This window comes from Excalfactoria chinensis, chromosome 1 (genome assembly GCF_039878825.1).
Source record: "Excalfactoria chinensis isolate bCotChi1 chromosome 1, bCotChi1.hap2, whole genome shotgun sequence".
NCBI classification, from domain to species: Eukaryota; Metazoa; Chordata; class Aves; order Galliformes; family Phasianidae; genus Excalfactoria; species Excalfactoria chinensis.
The window spans coordinates 66,000,077-66,016,624 of record NC_092825.1 but is presented as its reverse complement, the minus strand read 5'-3'; the positions used below and the strand labels follow the sequence as shown (position 1 = coordinate 66,016,624).

Here is a 16,548-nt window from a genome sequence, read left to right as displayed (position 1 = left end):
ATGGAAGTCATATTTTTATATGGAATTGTGGTTTTTCTTTTCTTTTTTCTTTTTTTTTTTTTTTAATGCATCATTGTTTTTATGATGAAGAGTGAATGAACGCACCTCTCTGTGGACAGTTTTCACGTATATATTCAGTAGAGACTGTAAAGCATAGCTCAGAAAGAGTAAGGCTATCTATCTCGCTTTAATCTATTTTATCTGAAGAAAGAAAACATACATCCTATTTGACTGTAAAGTAAATAATACTGACAGATGTGAATTATATACACAGCCCAGTGACATCAGCAAGCAGATGTTTATCAACTGAGCATCAGGCCCTGATTTGCTCAGGGGAATTGGAAAGTATTCACTTAATGCTGGAGTCTGCTGATTATTGCATTTTCTGTACCTGTCCAGGTATGCAACACATTGCACAGTAACCTCTATTTATATATCATTAAGTAACTTAGCAAAACACATGCATAAACACACAGAAGTAACTGTAAACATCTTTCTTGCTAAGAAATGTCCAAACCCTACCACACAGATCTTACAAACCACATCAGAAGGAGAGAGGACAAGCTAACTACACTGTTCAAGAGCATAGGAGGAATTTTGGTCCACAATACAGAAGCAGAGCTCAGATCCTACAAAGAACACTATGGATCTTTAACATCCACACAGAGATGTTATGATCTCATTTTTTAATGTTTCCATCTGAAATATCTTCCCTGCTGAGCAAGCCACATGGTACTTCATTTATCTTCAAAGCCATGGAAAGCTGAGCCAACTCCACAGGGAGACAATACACAGAAAGACTGAAGGAGGGCTTGTGTAACCCCTTTTAGAAAAGTTGACTTCAGGCCACATGAAGGAGAGCCTCATCTTTTATTTGCAGCCAAAATGCACGTCTTGCCTTTTCCTTATAAAAAGAAATGTAAAAACATAAGGCAGAGTAAACCCACTGCAAAAACTGGAGAGTAAGGATGTTTATTGAGCTCTAGCCCTCAGGTCCCGTACAAAAATAAGAGATCTCATCTCTTCTTACACCTTTATCAGGGTATCGCTTCAGTTTTGAGCCATTGCCTTTTGTCAAACTAATCTACCCCCAGAATATCTGCACTGGTCCTTTACTTAAGAGAGACAAAAACTCCAGACAGAAATGAGTTATGTATGGTGACCTGCAGAAGGAGGAATAAAGGTCAGTCCCAACGAGGTACCCAGATGAAAGTTTTTTTGATACAAGAATGTCAAGAAGACACTGATCTCCTTTGTAACATATTTCTAGAAACAAAGTGGTTTTTATACAGCTAAAAAGCAACACATTCAGGATTTTCTTAATTATTTTTCTGTTTTGTCCCTGCGAAAAATTTCACAGACACAGACTCAAACAAAAGCATTCTGTGCTTACTCTGTTGTAGTCGTCAGCTCCTCTGTAACATGAGTTGTCTGAAGAAGGCCTTCGCGTTTCTGGAAGTGAAAGGGGAGTTAGAAACAGAGACAGCAATAATGCAGGAGAAGCTCATTAGAGGCTCAAAAACATTCATCATCCTCCAGAATCCCAGAGGAGAAAACTGTGTAAACTATGTTTGCTAAGGCAAAGTTTTGTAGGGGTAGAGGTGAAACAGCTGACACAGAAGGGCTCACTCCTACAACAGTTTCATTTATCAAGCTGACAGTCAAATGAGCATTTGGGAAATGTGTATATATTTGCAGCCAGTAAACTTACTAACCATTCTCTGCCTGAGATCAGAGTCAACACTGTGCCTGGAACACAGATTAGAGAGTTTGTCAGCCTCATCTTAAACACCCCAGGGTTACTTATTTTGGTCAGTGTCAACCAAAACTTTGACTCTACCGGCAGCCTGGCTCTCAGAAGAGGTCTAGCACTGAAGAACAGACTGCCCTAGCTAGGGCTCTGCTGTGCTGGCAAAGCCCTCAGTACACCAGGGCAGCTCTCCAAGAGCAGACACATTAGTGAAGCCACCAGTCACACTCCTGCCAGCCATCACCACAGAAATGTAGAGAGCATAGAAGACCTTAGCAGTGATTTCACAACAGACAGCATCTTCCTGTTACTAGATTTTGTTTCCTTGCAATATTTTTCTGTAGGAACAAGAACTCTTGAATCCCACAAAGAGTCAGTATTTGCTAAGACCACTGCAGTCCAGCTTCCTTAGCTTGTTAAGACAGCACTTCAATACAGAGGTACCAGTGCTCCAGTTTTGGCATGTGGCAGATGCCTCTGAGGCCAGAAGTGTTTTTATCTGATTCAGAAAAACTTCTCAGCATCTCTTTTCACTAAGTCTATGGGTCCCTTACAACATTACGGCACACAGCCTTATGTTCTTGCCTCCCTCCCTTACATTAAAAAAGCTGACATCAGGAGCTCAAATATCAGCAGTCATCTAGGAACCAGGTCCTGTCAGAATGACTGAAGACACAGTTAATAATGAAAGCTGCTAGCTCTGGTAAGCAGGGAAACCAGCACCCTCAGGCAGAAGCTCTTTGCACATATACAATCTCAATCATTTTCACCAGCTGAACCCCAAACAAGAACTTATTAGGCAGAATAGCTTTGAAGAGAAGCACATCCTTCCCCAGAAGCAATCTAAACTAAGAATTGCAATAAATAATAAAAAAAAAAATCAGTAACAAGAATTTGTTCTTTTCTACTCCTTATTCAATAAATGAGGGCAGTGCTGCTTTCCCAAGCCACCCAGGGAGCCTGGTTGAGAGCAGAGTGGGAGCCACTGTCTCCCACCCTTGAGTTGCAGCTGCTCCCTCCAGAGCCTGGCCCAGAGCTGGATCCAGCCCTCTTCTGTCTTTCCAACACCTTACCTCTATATCACAAATACATCTAACCCTGCTCCCCTGAGGGAGCCACGGGAATGGTGCCAAAGGTTTGGGAATGAAAGCCAGGATGACAGCATTCATGGAAAAATGAGGAAGCAACTGACACAGCAGGGTTTTCATGTGTATGGAACAACGTTATCTTTATTCCATCATACCAAGACTCTATTTTACTCATACCAGTTTCTGGATCATTTGGTCACCGTGTGCCCTGTGAACAAAGTCTTAATAAGAGGTGATTAGTGAATAATGCCTCCAAACTGCTGATGAGGCAGAGTGCTGGATACCCACCACTGATTCCCCAGCGGGTGGAAATGGCAGCACTTCTATGCAGCCCTCTCAGAGGCAGCTGAGCACACACACAAGGAAGGCTAGGTCCCTTGGCTCTGCATTCCAAAACAAATGTCATCTATCGATAAAACTAGGATTGCTTGCACAATTGCCACCAGACGTGTCTTCTGCCTCTGACCTTTCTGTACCTCAGGCTACAGAGGAATTACTGTAAAAATACCTCAGATCTCCCACCTGCACCAAGGTGGGACATGCAGCAATTTTAAAAATGAGGAATAGAAAAGCTGAGTGCAAAAAACAGCAATTACTGAGCCTTGCAAAAACAACCAGCGGGCAGGGAGCCTTACAAACAACTTTTACACTCGCTTCTGGGAACATTTTTGTTTTCCTGAATTACACTTTTTCTTCATCATGCAAGTTCACGTTTCAAATATCAGGAGACTGTCAGATGCGAGAAAAATCTCAGGATTTCCAATTCTCACTGGAGCTTCACAACGTAACCACAAAGTTTCAACCCTCCTTGCCCTCATTAAGAAGGGCTGGAACAAAAGGGAAACACTGAGTGACACTATTATTAAAACAAGTACAAACTTAAGACTCTTAACTCAGCACTTCAAGGAGCTGTCAACAAGATCTTAACTAAAAGACTCACCTAAACCTTCGCTCTGCTAGGACACTTCATATAGAATCTGGATTTATGTTGCCATGCTCACATTTTCTACTTTATTTGGAAGAAAGACCTAAAACAATCAATTTTGGGGGTTCATTTCAAAACAGGTTTGAAATTAACTAGATTTCAGGAGTTCCACTCTTGAGAGACACCTCACTGTGTCCATTATAAAACAGTATAAGCAAAAGTGCTTTTCTGCTGGGTTAGTCTCCTTGCTGTTCTAAGCAAACAGGAACAGAGATAAAGGTTCTTCCAGACAGGGAAATTAAAGCAGAAAGCCCTCTCTAGAGCTAAATCACTAAAAATCAGAGGAAAAAATAGAGAAGAGAATGACCACAGCACTTACATAAGATAGAAAGTAATCTGTACCATTCCTGGATGGGATAAAAAATGCATACAAATTCATCAAGTAGCAATACTCTAAGCCAGCATGACAGTTTTTTGCACCATGTAAACACAGCCCCTTGTGGCAAGAAGCACCTCACGTATCTGCATAGCATGTGAACAACTCAATTAAATTGAGAAGTTTCATTCAAAGTGTCAAAGTCACCCATGAAAGTGAAACTTAACTACTCTGGAAAACGTCAGTGTTGATGTGTTCTTGGATAATTTTCCCACATCTTTCAAGGTTTTCTTGCTCTGGGATCAATTCCATAAAGCTCAGTCACTCTACACTTTACAAACTATTGATTAATCTCCTTAAATGTATATTCAGATAATAATCTTATATTAACTGTGCTCCAGTTTGAAAGAGCCCTAATAATGATTAGGATCTGTGATAAGAAATGATTTAACAATAAAATTGATAATTGTAATAGTTTTCTTACTTAAACTGAGAATAATGCTAACCTCATAACCATTTTCATATTTGTCAGTGAATAAAAGGCTAAATAAAATCCACCTACAGAGATCTGTGTTACTAAAACAGCATATATTTTTAGACCAGATGACGGATGTTGAACTACAAAGATGCATTTTTCCAAACTATAAAGCAGAATCTATTCCTTCTGCAGGAACACCGTAGAAGAAACACACTTCAGTTCATATCTTGTCTTGCATTCCACTGAAATAAACAAAGCTGAATGAAACAAGCAATGAAACAAGCCTCCTCTTGCACAGGCCCAGCTGAGGTAGGCTGACAGCAGTTGCCATAACCATTTCCAGGACCCCAGACTCTAGGTTCAAGAGCAGGAGTTTACACCTTCTGAAAAGAATCTCTCTCTCTCATCTCTTGAAAAGAATTTATTGTGAGGTAGGGAGTATCTGTTAATTAATCACTTATATCTTACCCTGTACCTCTAGAGCGTTCAGGTATGGAGACTAAAAAATGCTATTACTTAAACATAAAGGAAAATGAGGCTTGCCTAATCAACCACAATTCAACTGCATCTTGTAATGGTACCAATATTTGCAAAGCACTTTATCTTCTTGAAGTGGCAAGGAGAAGGCACTTCCATAGCCTGTTACCAGCAGCCGAGCCTGACTTGCAGCAGCGCTGAGCACCACAGCAAATAGTCATGGCATGATCAGAGGATGGCCAGATGGAACAGATCTGCCTGGTTTTGCAACCATTGTTCAGGAAAGTTGGGTTTACACACTACAAACTGTGCTGCCGTGAGAGTTTCAGTTGGAAAAGAAGGGAAGATAAAAAGCAAGAGTAGAAATGCTCTGAAAGTAGAGCTGTTGTAGACTGAAAGGAAACTGTTCAGGTCAAGCAGAGCAAAGAGTAACTATAGCAATATCTAGGGGAGAAGGGAAGAAGTCAAGGTTCCTCGGATTAAATCTATTCTCCACATCTAAGGAAAGCTAACAAAAACACAAGGCTGTGCAAGAAATGATGGAAACTCCACTAGTGCGCCAAGGAAAACAACACATCTAGGTCTGAATAATAAGTCATTGGGGAAAAACAACATCAGTAACAGGCTTCACAGAATGAGGCGATTCTAAATGTTGAAACTCTCTTCTGTGCTATTTGTGCTTCAGTGACTTCTCTATTTTTATAGATGCATGGCATAAAACATTTTCTGAAGTGCCAAAGTTACAGATGGAACTATCTTTTATACAAAATCACATCACACTTTTAACGTCATATTGCAATAGAAAATCATGTAATCATGTAGGTTTGAAAAGACTTTCAACATGATCAAGTTCAACCACTGCCTAACACTGACATGTCCACCACTAACGCATGTCCCTAGGTGCCAAATCCACTCATCTTTTAAATACTTCTAGGGATGGAGATTCCACCACCTCCCCTGTTCCAACTCCTAAATGCCCATTTCACTAAGAAATTCATTCTGACACCCAATCTAAACATCCTCTCATGCAACTCAGACCATTTCCACACATAATGATCCTAAACATATTAGAAAGAGAATATTCTTGGAATCGTATTTAATCACACAAAATGCATCCCCAGGACTGGGACTCACTAAAAAACTAGGACAAGAACTTTCTAAACAAGATGGGAGGGCAATGGACAGGAGCAGCCCAGCAACATGAAATCAGAATAATCAAGAATTACCGCTCTGACAAACATTTTATAAAGGTTCATACTCACCCGTACAACCACCACTTGTACAGACACATGTTCAGGCAGTCGAATGGGTGCCCGGAAATGCATTGCCAAAGCTACCAGAAGGTGAAGAATGGAAATCAAGTTCTTGCCATGGATCGCTGCAGGGAAAAGCAAGTAAAAAAAAAGAATATTGGCGTCTTATTTTAGACAAATATCTCTGGGAAAAAGGTGGATGAACTGACAAACATCTACAGTGAAGACTAACTTCTTTCTTTTTTCCTTCTCCCTTCTTTTTCCTAAATTAACAAAGGCAGCAGAGTCTAGATTCAATTCCCTTCAGGTTACATAACTAATTTAGGAGTCCAATCATTTCAGCTCTCTTTCCAGTCAATGAAATAAAAACAGTCAGAATCAATCACTTTTTTTCCACTGCACTGGAAAATCTTGCTTTCAGAGTGTTAGCACAAGCTTTCCAGGCTGTAAAAGACAAACAATATCCACTACCTCAGCAAAGCGCCTTCTCAAACTCGATTCTCACTTTTGGACCATAACTGGCCAAGCTGGAACATGGGACACTACCTGCTTAGCCTCTTAGAAATTACACCTTTAAACAGGACAGTGTCATGGCCACAAGGCTTAGATCACCCTCTAGTAATTGACTGACTGCTGAATTTCTCATATTTGTAGGATTCAAATTTCGGAAGCAAACAAATAGCTTTCTAATAACAGCATATGCTTAAAGCAATAGCATTCTAATTATTCCATAGTCACGTATGCCTGTCTTTAAAGGCTACAGAAGAAGGTACCAGTTACAATCCACGCATGGATTTGGTAATATCTTCTATGCAAATAAATAAGTGACTATCACACACTGCTTGTCTGTGAAGCTGAAACAGAAACCACAGAAATGTCCTTACAGTCAACGTTCCACTTGATTGTCCAGCCATGTGGTCGAAGTAAATCATGGACAGCTTCCAGGACTGTCTGCAACTTTTGTTTCTGACCAATCTCAGACTGAGTCACTTCTGCCACGTTCAGTTTACGGTCAGCCAATTTTTCTGTATTTGAATAAAACAAACAACAAAATGAAACAAGCAATACCAGGTTGATAAAGGAACTGGGTAGGAATAAGAAGTGCAGAGTACTGGAGATCAGAGCTGGGCTCTGCTAGAAATTTCCCAACAGAATGATTTTTCTTCAGAAAGCAAAATAACTGAAAGCAAACCTTTATCAAAATGTGTCAGTTCCAATAGATCCTGCGACAGAAAACAAATAAATGTCTGGCAGAACATGCTCTCCTATCAGGTGACAAAATATTTAGTAACTTTCAAACAGGCAACAAGTTAGCAGTAATGGTGTCTCCTGTTTTCTTTCATCGCCAAAAAACATTTGGCATAACACAACCAATCCTATACAAGGAACTTCCATTAGTTTAACACACTTTTCTGATCATTGGACTTAATTAAGGACAATGAAGGGAAATACTTGTGTGGACATTTACTTCAGCTTAATGAAATGTATTCTGGGCTAGCTGAAGGTCTGAATTTAAGCTAAAGAAACTGCACCTCCTCAAGCCTTCAAGAGAGTCATAGATTCATGCTGACGTACTGGAAGTGGCTTAAAGAAATAAGTAAGCTACTACAATATTGTTGCGTTGTCATAATGTTGACCCAGTTGGTTACTTCCAAAATAAACTCACATTGCATTATTTTCTGAAATGACATAACTAAAATGTTAACTTTGTTTCTATAATAAAATTTTTTGTTGAAAAAACATAGATAAGCCACTTTTCTCCTCATCTGCATTGTGGCCTTTGCCAAAGAGGCAGGGAGTCAAACACCCTTCTCTCAAACAAGAGAAAGAGTACTGAGGAAGGTGGGATAGACTTTTCCATCCACCAGAGCAATGGAAACTGCTGATCTCTTTTCTCTCTTCACTCTGGAGGAAAAAAATGGTCAAACTCACTGTGATAGCAAGCCAGGACTGGATGAACAAATAACAGCTACGTGTTCCACTCTTTTAAACAAAAGAACATATTTCATCACAACCTTTTTCACAACATGGGATAGGCTAGAGAAACGTTTTAAAGTTGTCAAAACATACTCTTTCAAAAACGGAAATATTTCTGGTCTCAAGTTCAAGAACACATTTTCTTTTGGACATTTTACACAGCTGTATATATATTTTTAAATGTCAGAAATACAGCTTTACTTTAATAACCCAAACAGAAAAGATTTGCAGGTTATCAATTCATGAACACTTTCAACATTTTGATTGTTTCTATCAGCCTAAGAATTTGTTATCAATATCTGAATAATCTTACTGGAAAAAAAATGTTCCTTAGCCAGGATGTCTTCACCGGCGTCTGGTAAAATTGAACGATTCAATGGATTGTTAAAAACTATGTTGAAAGCAATGGGCGGCGGAACATATAAAAATTGGGAAAACCATGACAGTCTGTGAGGCTTTTTGGAGCTGGTTACCAAAACATACAAGCATTATTTTACATTATCTTAGATTTTTCATTAAAAAAATAATCTATTCTACAAGATTCCTTTTTTTTTTTTTTTTTTGTCACAAGTTATAGCTCCAATCCATTCTCAGCCCACCTGAACTTCCAGTCAGCGAGCAGATTCCTCTTCACCCTGACACCAAAAGCACTACACCATTCCAGTCTCTCTCTCACTGGCACTGCAAGCACTTAGTTGATAAAATCAACTAAGCAAGGAGCCCTATCTAAATTGGTCAGATAGTCATTTGCTCATCTCTCACTTCAAACAACTTCAAAGTAAACCTGCTGACAAGCTGTTGTCTTTCATCTGCCCATCAAGACAGATCTTTCTGACTGTCCATCAAGACAGATATTCTTGAAATACCCCCCACAGACAAGGAGAGGTAACTACTACTTAAAGTTTCATAACCTTACTCTGTTAGCCTTTCCTGTAGGCAAAAGAAAAGAAGACTGTTGTAAAACTAAGGATTGACTTAATCGCGAGGCCTCAAGCATCAGGAGCACCACCACCGGGCATGACAAGCTTTGCTGCACCTTGCATCACTGAGAGGGTATGAACAGTTTCAGAGTAAGTCTTGCTGAATAAATTGAGATACTACCAAAAAATTCATGTTGAGATGACACCACAATGGGGCTTTAGGCCAGGGAAGAAGCATTTGCTCTCCAGTTAGAGGCCAAACAGGGTGAACATAAGGAAAAGTCAGCCTAAGTAAAAGTCTCAGGCCTGCAAGATGTACATGCCCACCTGTCCTCCTGCAGAAGTCCAACTGGTCATGCATGTATGGACAATAAAGCACTTTCTAAATGCATGCAGGCCTGAGGGCAGAAACCTTGGCCTCCACAGAGAGCTCTGATTTGTTAAAGTGCCTTTATTTAGGAGTACAGCATCAGAGCCATGGTCAGCTGAAAGTCCTTTTACAGTGACATAAGATAACAGATGTTATGTCAAATCTAGAACAGTTTTGTATTCACACAAATATTACGCACCAGTTGTTGTTAACCAATTTTAAAAGCTTTGGCTCACCAAAACACTGCACACATGTTATTTGAGGAATATGTGCACAACATTCAGTAAGTAGTCTCAATTAATGCCAGTGGAATTAGCATCACTAAGTCCTCTCACCCCCCTCTGACACTTATATTCTATATCTCAACCCACTGTTGAAAACATATCATAGGCAGACAGCTCTCACCGTACTTATTTATCTCCAATAAACAGTAGGGATCTACAATGGATACCTGGTCTCTTTGCTGAAAACACTCTGGTAAACCACTACATTATCATTAGAAGTTTTTCTGTTTTGATTCTTGCAAAAACACACTACAAACATGTAAAGGGGTTGCAAAACAGCTGAATTAACTGTATCTCCTTATGTACCATTTGAACTTAAGAGCACATTGTGAGTACGTGCCTGCTGTCTTGCATTCTCTCTCTTTTTCCTGAAGTAATTCTTTATGAACTCAAAAAAACCCCTCAGTCCAAAAAGCTTTCAGGAGCAAACTATGAAGACAAAGTTTGGACCACCTGGTTTCTGCTTGGTCTCCTCTTCACCTTTTTTTCTGCTACGTGTCAGCTCTCTGTCCTACTCCTAGTCCGCAAATGAGCTACCTAAGAATGATCCTCCCCTTTCAAAGGCAGAGTGCCTGAGAAGAGCAGATGGGAAGCTGACACTGTAGCTATCAGTGAAACAAACTGTACCCCTGGTGAAGCAGTGAGCTACTGCACAGCTTCGTGACCGTCCACAACTTTGAAAGGGATTAATTTGGGGCTTCCTTCACTTTCTGGAGCCACCTTCTCTTGTGTGAACTCACCTAGCAGCTTCTGCAGCACCTGCCCATCATAAAGGTCCTCTTCAAGCTGCTTGACAATGATTCTCTCCTCCACCAGCACATCGTTAATCCAGTCAATTAGAACCTGGGAGCACAGAAAGAGGAAGCAGATGTCTAAAAACCACCAAAGTATGTTCCTTTAGAATGTAACCAGGAACAGAAAACAGAACAAGAATAACCATATTTGTGTATTCCTAAGTTACAGAGGCAAACAGACAAATGTTTTTGCTGTTATTGTTTTTATTTCAGGTCTGGCAACATGGCAGTTCTAGTGCCCTGTATTTCTTATTTTACCTTCATACTGCACCAATTCTAAAGCGAGTAGTAAACAATAGCTCTGTAGCAACAGCCTTTGCCAATATCTAGCAAACCTTTTCTCTGTGTCTCAAGCCTCACACCTGACCTGTTTCAAGCTATCAGCAGGCCTGCCAGGATTGGAACAGACCCCCTCTCAACCTGTAGGCTCCCAGAACTCTTACTGTCACCTTTGAGTAGATATGAATGGTGGGGGAGAGACAAAAAGCTTCAGAGGGACAAGAGTGAAGGCTCCCACTAACAGGAACTAAACACACTCATAAGCTTAATAGTTGCCATTAAGCAACAGGCATTTTAACTTCAGGCATTACAAAATACAGAAGTCCGGAATGATAATTTTGGTCACCTGGGCCTGGTAACCATTCTGCAACATACATAAGTGACAGTCCCCATTCCCCATACACTGACCTCCATAACTATCTGCAAAACAAGAACAAACATTAAAAAAAGGAACTGATTTAAGTTTTCAAGGTGCCAAAGATAACAACTTCCAAACAGTTGTGGGGAAAAAAAAAAGACATTGACTGAAGTTGGCAGTAGTGTTTTCCTCCAATTTATTATTTGGAAACTAAGTGCCTTTTGTAGAATAATAGAGTTCTGTGAGGAGAAATGTCAAGTTGTGTTGCTAAATCCTCGACTCATAAGGGCAGAAGAATATCACAGATATTAGCCCATCACAGATATGCAAAATACAAGTAGAGCCACCTAAACAAATGTTCCTCAATTAAAAAGCTGTTTGTTTTTTTTTTATTTGCTTCATATAGAAGAGTTGCTCCAAAAGTAATGCCTCTTATGTTATTAAGCTAGTCCATGATGTCAGAGGTGGAAGTTGGTGATACAGCAGTAGAGGTTGAACCTTGCAACTAATATTCCATTATATCATGCTGCTGTGTGACAGACAGTAGCAGAAGGGCAGTCTGACAAAATGGTATCTGACATGGAAATGCAAATAAAGCAAAGATGTGTCACTGAATTCTTGCACACAGAAAAAAATTACACCCATTGACATTCACTGATGCTTGTGAGCATAGTGAGGTGGTGCGTACTGCATATCAGCAGTGGCAATGGCAACGTGAAAGAGAAGCCAAATCTGTACAGCCATGCAGACTTTTATGAGTGCAGCATGCAGGCTCTCGTTCATCGTTGGTGAAAATGCACAGCTAGTGGTGGTGATTGTGATGAAAAACAGCATTATGTAGCTGAAAATCTGCTCTATCAGTGTTATTGTGCTCTCTGTATCTGTTGTAGCGTTGATGGAAACATATGAGGCATTACTTTTGGAGAAACCTATGTAAAACTGTGGATTCTTCAAATTCACTTTTTGATTAGATCTTATAATTCTGAGTCTTCTTGGCAGTCACAATAGCTAAGAACTTTCTTTTTTAATATTCAAGATAATATGACATGAAAGGCAAATACAATTAAGTGCTGCACTGGAAAACACATGGCTTTTCATGGAGACATGAATATTTGACTATGTAGGTCACAGAGATATTTAAGTAATCTTGCTCTGGTGTCACAGCCTGATAGAGACATCACATAGCAACAGAGAGGAGAACACCAAGATGATTACTCTTCCTGCATTGCATCTTCTAGCAGTTCTTGAGATGCCTCTTCAGCTGTCTGGATCAGGTAAAGTCCCACTGCTCATTTCTTCTCTTCGAGATTTAAAGCTAGGATTTTATGGCACATCATCTACCATCAGGAATAGGACGACCAGACTTTGCATTTCCTTTGTAAACCTCTAACACAATTAGCTCATTAGAGATTACAGCCAGCAAAAGCCAGCTGCAAGAAGATGCAGCCCAAATAAAGCAACAGAACTCTGCTCTGCAGGTGGGAAACTATGACCACATTTGGAAAGAAAACTCTTATTAACTATTTTTGTCTCTTTCAATCTTTCTTTTTTCAGGGGACAGAAGGACATTTATGGCAAAGGGCTGAAGAGACAGGCAAGTTAGTAAAAAAACTGCCACAGCTGAAAGACAAGAAGGCCTTGAAAACTATTCACCAGTGGTACTGAAAAGCAACTCCTAAATAATGAGACATCTAAACTATCTGAAACCTGTAACTAACACACCATTTTTTCCTGTGCTGAATAGTATTGCAGTCAGAATCCTGAAAATGCCAAGGAATTTATAACAGAATTCTGCAAGTGCCTTCCAATGTCGGAGTGAATATCCCATTTTCAAGACTGTAGGTAAAGAAGAATCACAAAGAAGCTTTGGAAATACATTGATATGGGTACAGGCTATTAAAATAAAAGGGGAATGCTTACATTATATACTATTTAAATGTCTCTGAGATATTTAACACTGAAAAATATCTGACAAAAAATATAAGTGACACAAAAAATTACATTCCAATGATAGAAATTGTATGACGTCCATCCATAGTTATTTTATTGTTTTAATAGAGTAACACCTGAAAGAAAGAAAAATATCCCAGAGAATGTTCTGGCTTTTTTAGTACTCAGACTACAGATCCAGCTCTGGTAGGAAATTGAATTTGCAATTTATATTATAAAACAAAAAAGAATCCAAGTATTTTTACAGCACTGGAAGACCGACAAATGTTGCAATTAAAAAAACACAACCCACAACCAAAGAATTTACCATCTTCCCTCTTAATTTCCTGATCACGTCTTAATTAGGAGCCTTGAAAATCTTTCTGCACTTATTTTTATTTCTATTTCAACCTCCGCAAGGGACATAAAGCACTGTTTTTCTTATTGAAATGACTAACATAGGGAAATACCTTCTGACTATTTTCTCATGAAAAGTCAATGCTCCAGTTCTTGGTAGTTGCTCCTTCATGCAAAGACAGAAGCTGAAAGTTTTCAATAACCTGAATGTCTAAAAACCTAAACAGCTCGACACAGTCATGGAGCACTTGGTGGGAAGCAGACCTAAGGAGCAGCCAGAATTTTTCCAGTGCCTAAATTAGGGCTACATATGCTGCATTAAATAACAGATGTAAAGAGGTACACTGCAGAACTGGGGGAAAGCTTCACTGCATAGCCTGCTGTCCCAGTGTCAGCCCCAGCACTATGCCTCTCCTTACATGTAATGGTTGGTGAAGCCATCACCAGATCCTGCACGTCGCTTGCAATCTTCTGTGCACCTGAGGCTCACTTTGGTCTGTGCTTGGAGACTCATAAAGCAGCATACAGGTACACAGAGATGCTTATGCCTCTCAGCCAGTTCATACCTTAAAAAAAAATAAAAATAAAAAAATAAAATAAAATAAAAATAAAAATAAAAATAAAAATAAAAATAAAAATAAAAATAAAAATAAAAATAAAAATAAAAATAAAAATAAAAATAAAAATAAAAATAAAAATAAAAATAAAAATAAAAATAAAATCTGCTTTTCTGTGTATTCAGGATTAACACTGATCCTAAAACTTCAAAGCAATATTCGCATGTCCTGAAAACCATGGCTGCCTTTCCATGCAGATCCACACTCGTGGAAAGTATCTCAGAATGGCGTCAAATGCTCAGACATGTGCGTTTACAGTAATGAAATTTCCAGTGGTGCTCTAAATTTTGACACATCCACTTATTACATCATTTTTGGCCAAATGAATATGTCTGATTAAATCAGCCATGGTGTATTAATAAACATTGGACTGAAAACTGAACTTTGCTGTGAGGAAGACAGCTGAAATTCAAATGCGGTAGAAATCTACAAGGAAAAATGAGTCTTCTGCCAGGCTATTTGCTTTGCAGTTCATGTATGATGGGCTTCTACATCAAACTTCACCAGTTCTGGGAAGTGTTTCTGCTCTGCAGGCTGGCTACTCCCACAGCACTGAGGCACATTCGGAGTTAATCTGCAGAGTTCAAGGGCATAAAGAGCCCATGGCCACTGCTCCACAGCAAAGAATAACATGAAAAACAAAGCAAACTACATGAATGAGTCTTCCACAATGGGAAAACAGGAAACCCACTCACCAAAACAGCAAGAAAAGAAAACCCTGATTTTAATGACCCTTTTCACCCTTGACTTCTGGGAGAATTAGGAAGCACAGATCAAAGGTACAAAAGCTTAACTGACTTTAGGGTTGAAAATGGAAACGAGCATCAGAAATTCATATTCAGCCTTGGAAACTACTGACTACGCACAAAGCGCTGCCAGGCCTGAAAGGAGAGAGAAGGCTTCTTTTTAAAAGCAGACTAGTGAGCTTTTAGGAAGCAACGTTTCATTTAGTTACACTTGAAACCTTTGTCATTTGTCACTTGGCAAATATGTGACAACGAGGAAAAGCAGCTCACGCATTTTAGACACTAGAAATAAAGGACTTCTTGTGTAGATTATACATAGAAATAAAAACACAACTCCACTCTTCTGACCTGAATTTTCAGCTTTGGATCTGTTCAGCCATGCCCCAAACTATATTTACACACAGAGCACATGAAGTAATGAAGAAAAGGCTGCTGGCCACAGAGGGAACTTATTTGAACACACCAGAACATATCACTTCGTACTGACAAACTGTCAATGAGAATACAGTAAAGGATGATAACAAACAACACTTTAAGGCATAACTTCAATTACTGATGATTTTCATATGTGCAAGAAGATCTGAAGTACGTATTTTTGCAATGCCAATTAAGCAGCCTTCAGAGAGGTTTTTCACTGTGTATCTGCTTTAGTACAAATGAGAAATTGGGTGTGTTTTTTTCTTTTTCTTTTGGTTTCTGCATTACCACAATAGTACACAGCATTTCTCCCAACCGCTCTGTCAAAATCACTTCCAAATGCTCACAAAAGCTTGGACTGATTAATCCACTATGCATATAATTCCTATGGCACCAGGCCTAGCAGAAATTAAAGCAACATTTTGTGGAGACAAAGAGATATCACAGCAGTGTCAGCAAAGGAGATGTTTGCTTCCTCTTTGCACTATGTTCCACCTACCTCAACTGCACGTGACTGATGGGGGAAACAGAAACACTCAGAATCAGTGATGGCAAACCACTGGCATGTCATACTACAGCGTTGAAAGGGATTTGGGCTGGCACCAATTAAACTAAGTCATACTGCCAAATTTTAAAAGGCATCAGGCTCTGTTTCTGCTATTGACACATTCCTGTTAGAGGGGAAAAGAGAACAGCTTCGTACTATAAAAACCTCAATACATTCAGCTCCTTGATTCCTTGTTATTCCATGGAGATCTTTGATCTCAGTCTCTGTGAGACCCAATGTTTCTTCTATTGGCTGCTGTTGTGTAGCACTTAACATAGCTAATTCTTGTCTAGCACTGGAGCTCCTGGAAAACTTAACCAAGGAACACACAATAAAGAATAAACTGTTTTGTCTGTGTGTGCGTGTGTGCATGTTCTTCTGTGACATAAAATAGGTTTTGCAGACATCATTTAAACCTCTCCTTCCCTAAACAGATTCACACCGACATTGTATTAAATGCTTCTCTGCTAAGCTTCTGTAAAAACACTGAGAGGTATGCAAATGTTTATCAATTACTTAAATCATATCATTTTTCAAGTATGCACTCCACAGGACACATCTCCTTCCATGGTGGATGATCCCAAGGAAACCATTTGAGGTTACATG

General features: G+C 39.4%; 1 protein-coding gene across 1 annotated transcript in view; it reads right to left on the bottom strand.

The window, feature by feature from the left end:
• Nucleotides 1-16,548, bottom strand: part of PARVB (parvin beta) — a 59,814-nt gene that overhangs the window by 19,514 nt on the left and 23,752 nt on the right. The window contains exons 4-7 of the mRNA XM_072357047.1: nt 10,639-10,741; nt 7,232-7,372; nt 6,357-6,472; nt 1,394-1,452 (exon numbers count right to left, since the gene is read on the bottom strand). Coding sequence (XP_072213148.1) covers nt 1,394-1,452; nt 6,357-6,472; nt 7,232-7,372; nt 10,639-10,741 — 419 coding nt within the window. The remainder of the gene's footprint in view (nt 1-1,393; nt 1,453-6,356; nt 6,473-7,231; nt 7,373-10,638; nt 10,742-16,548) is intronic.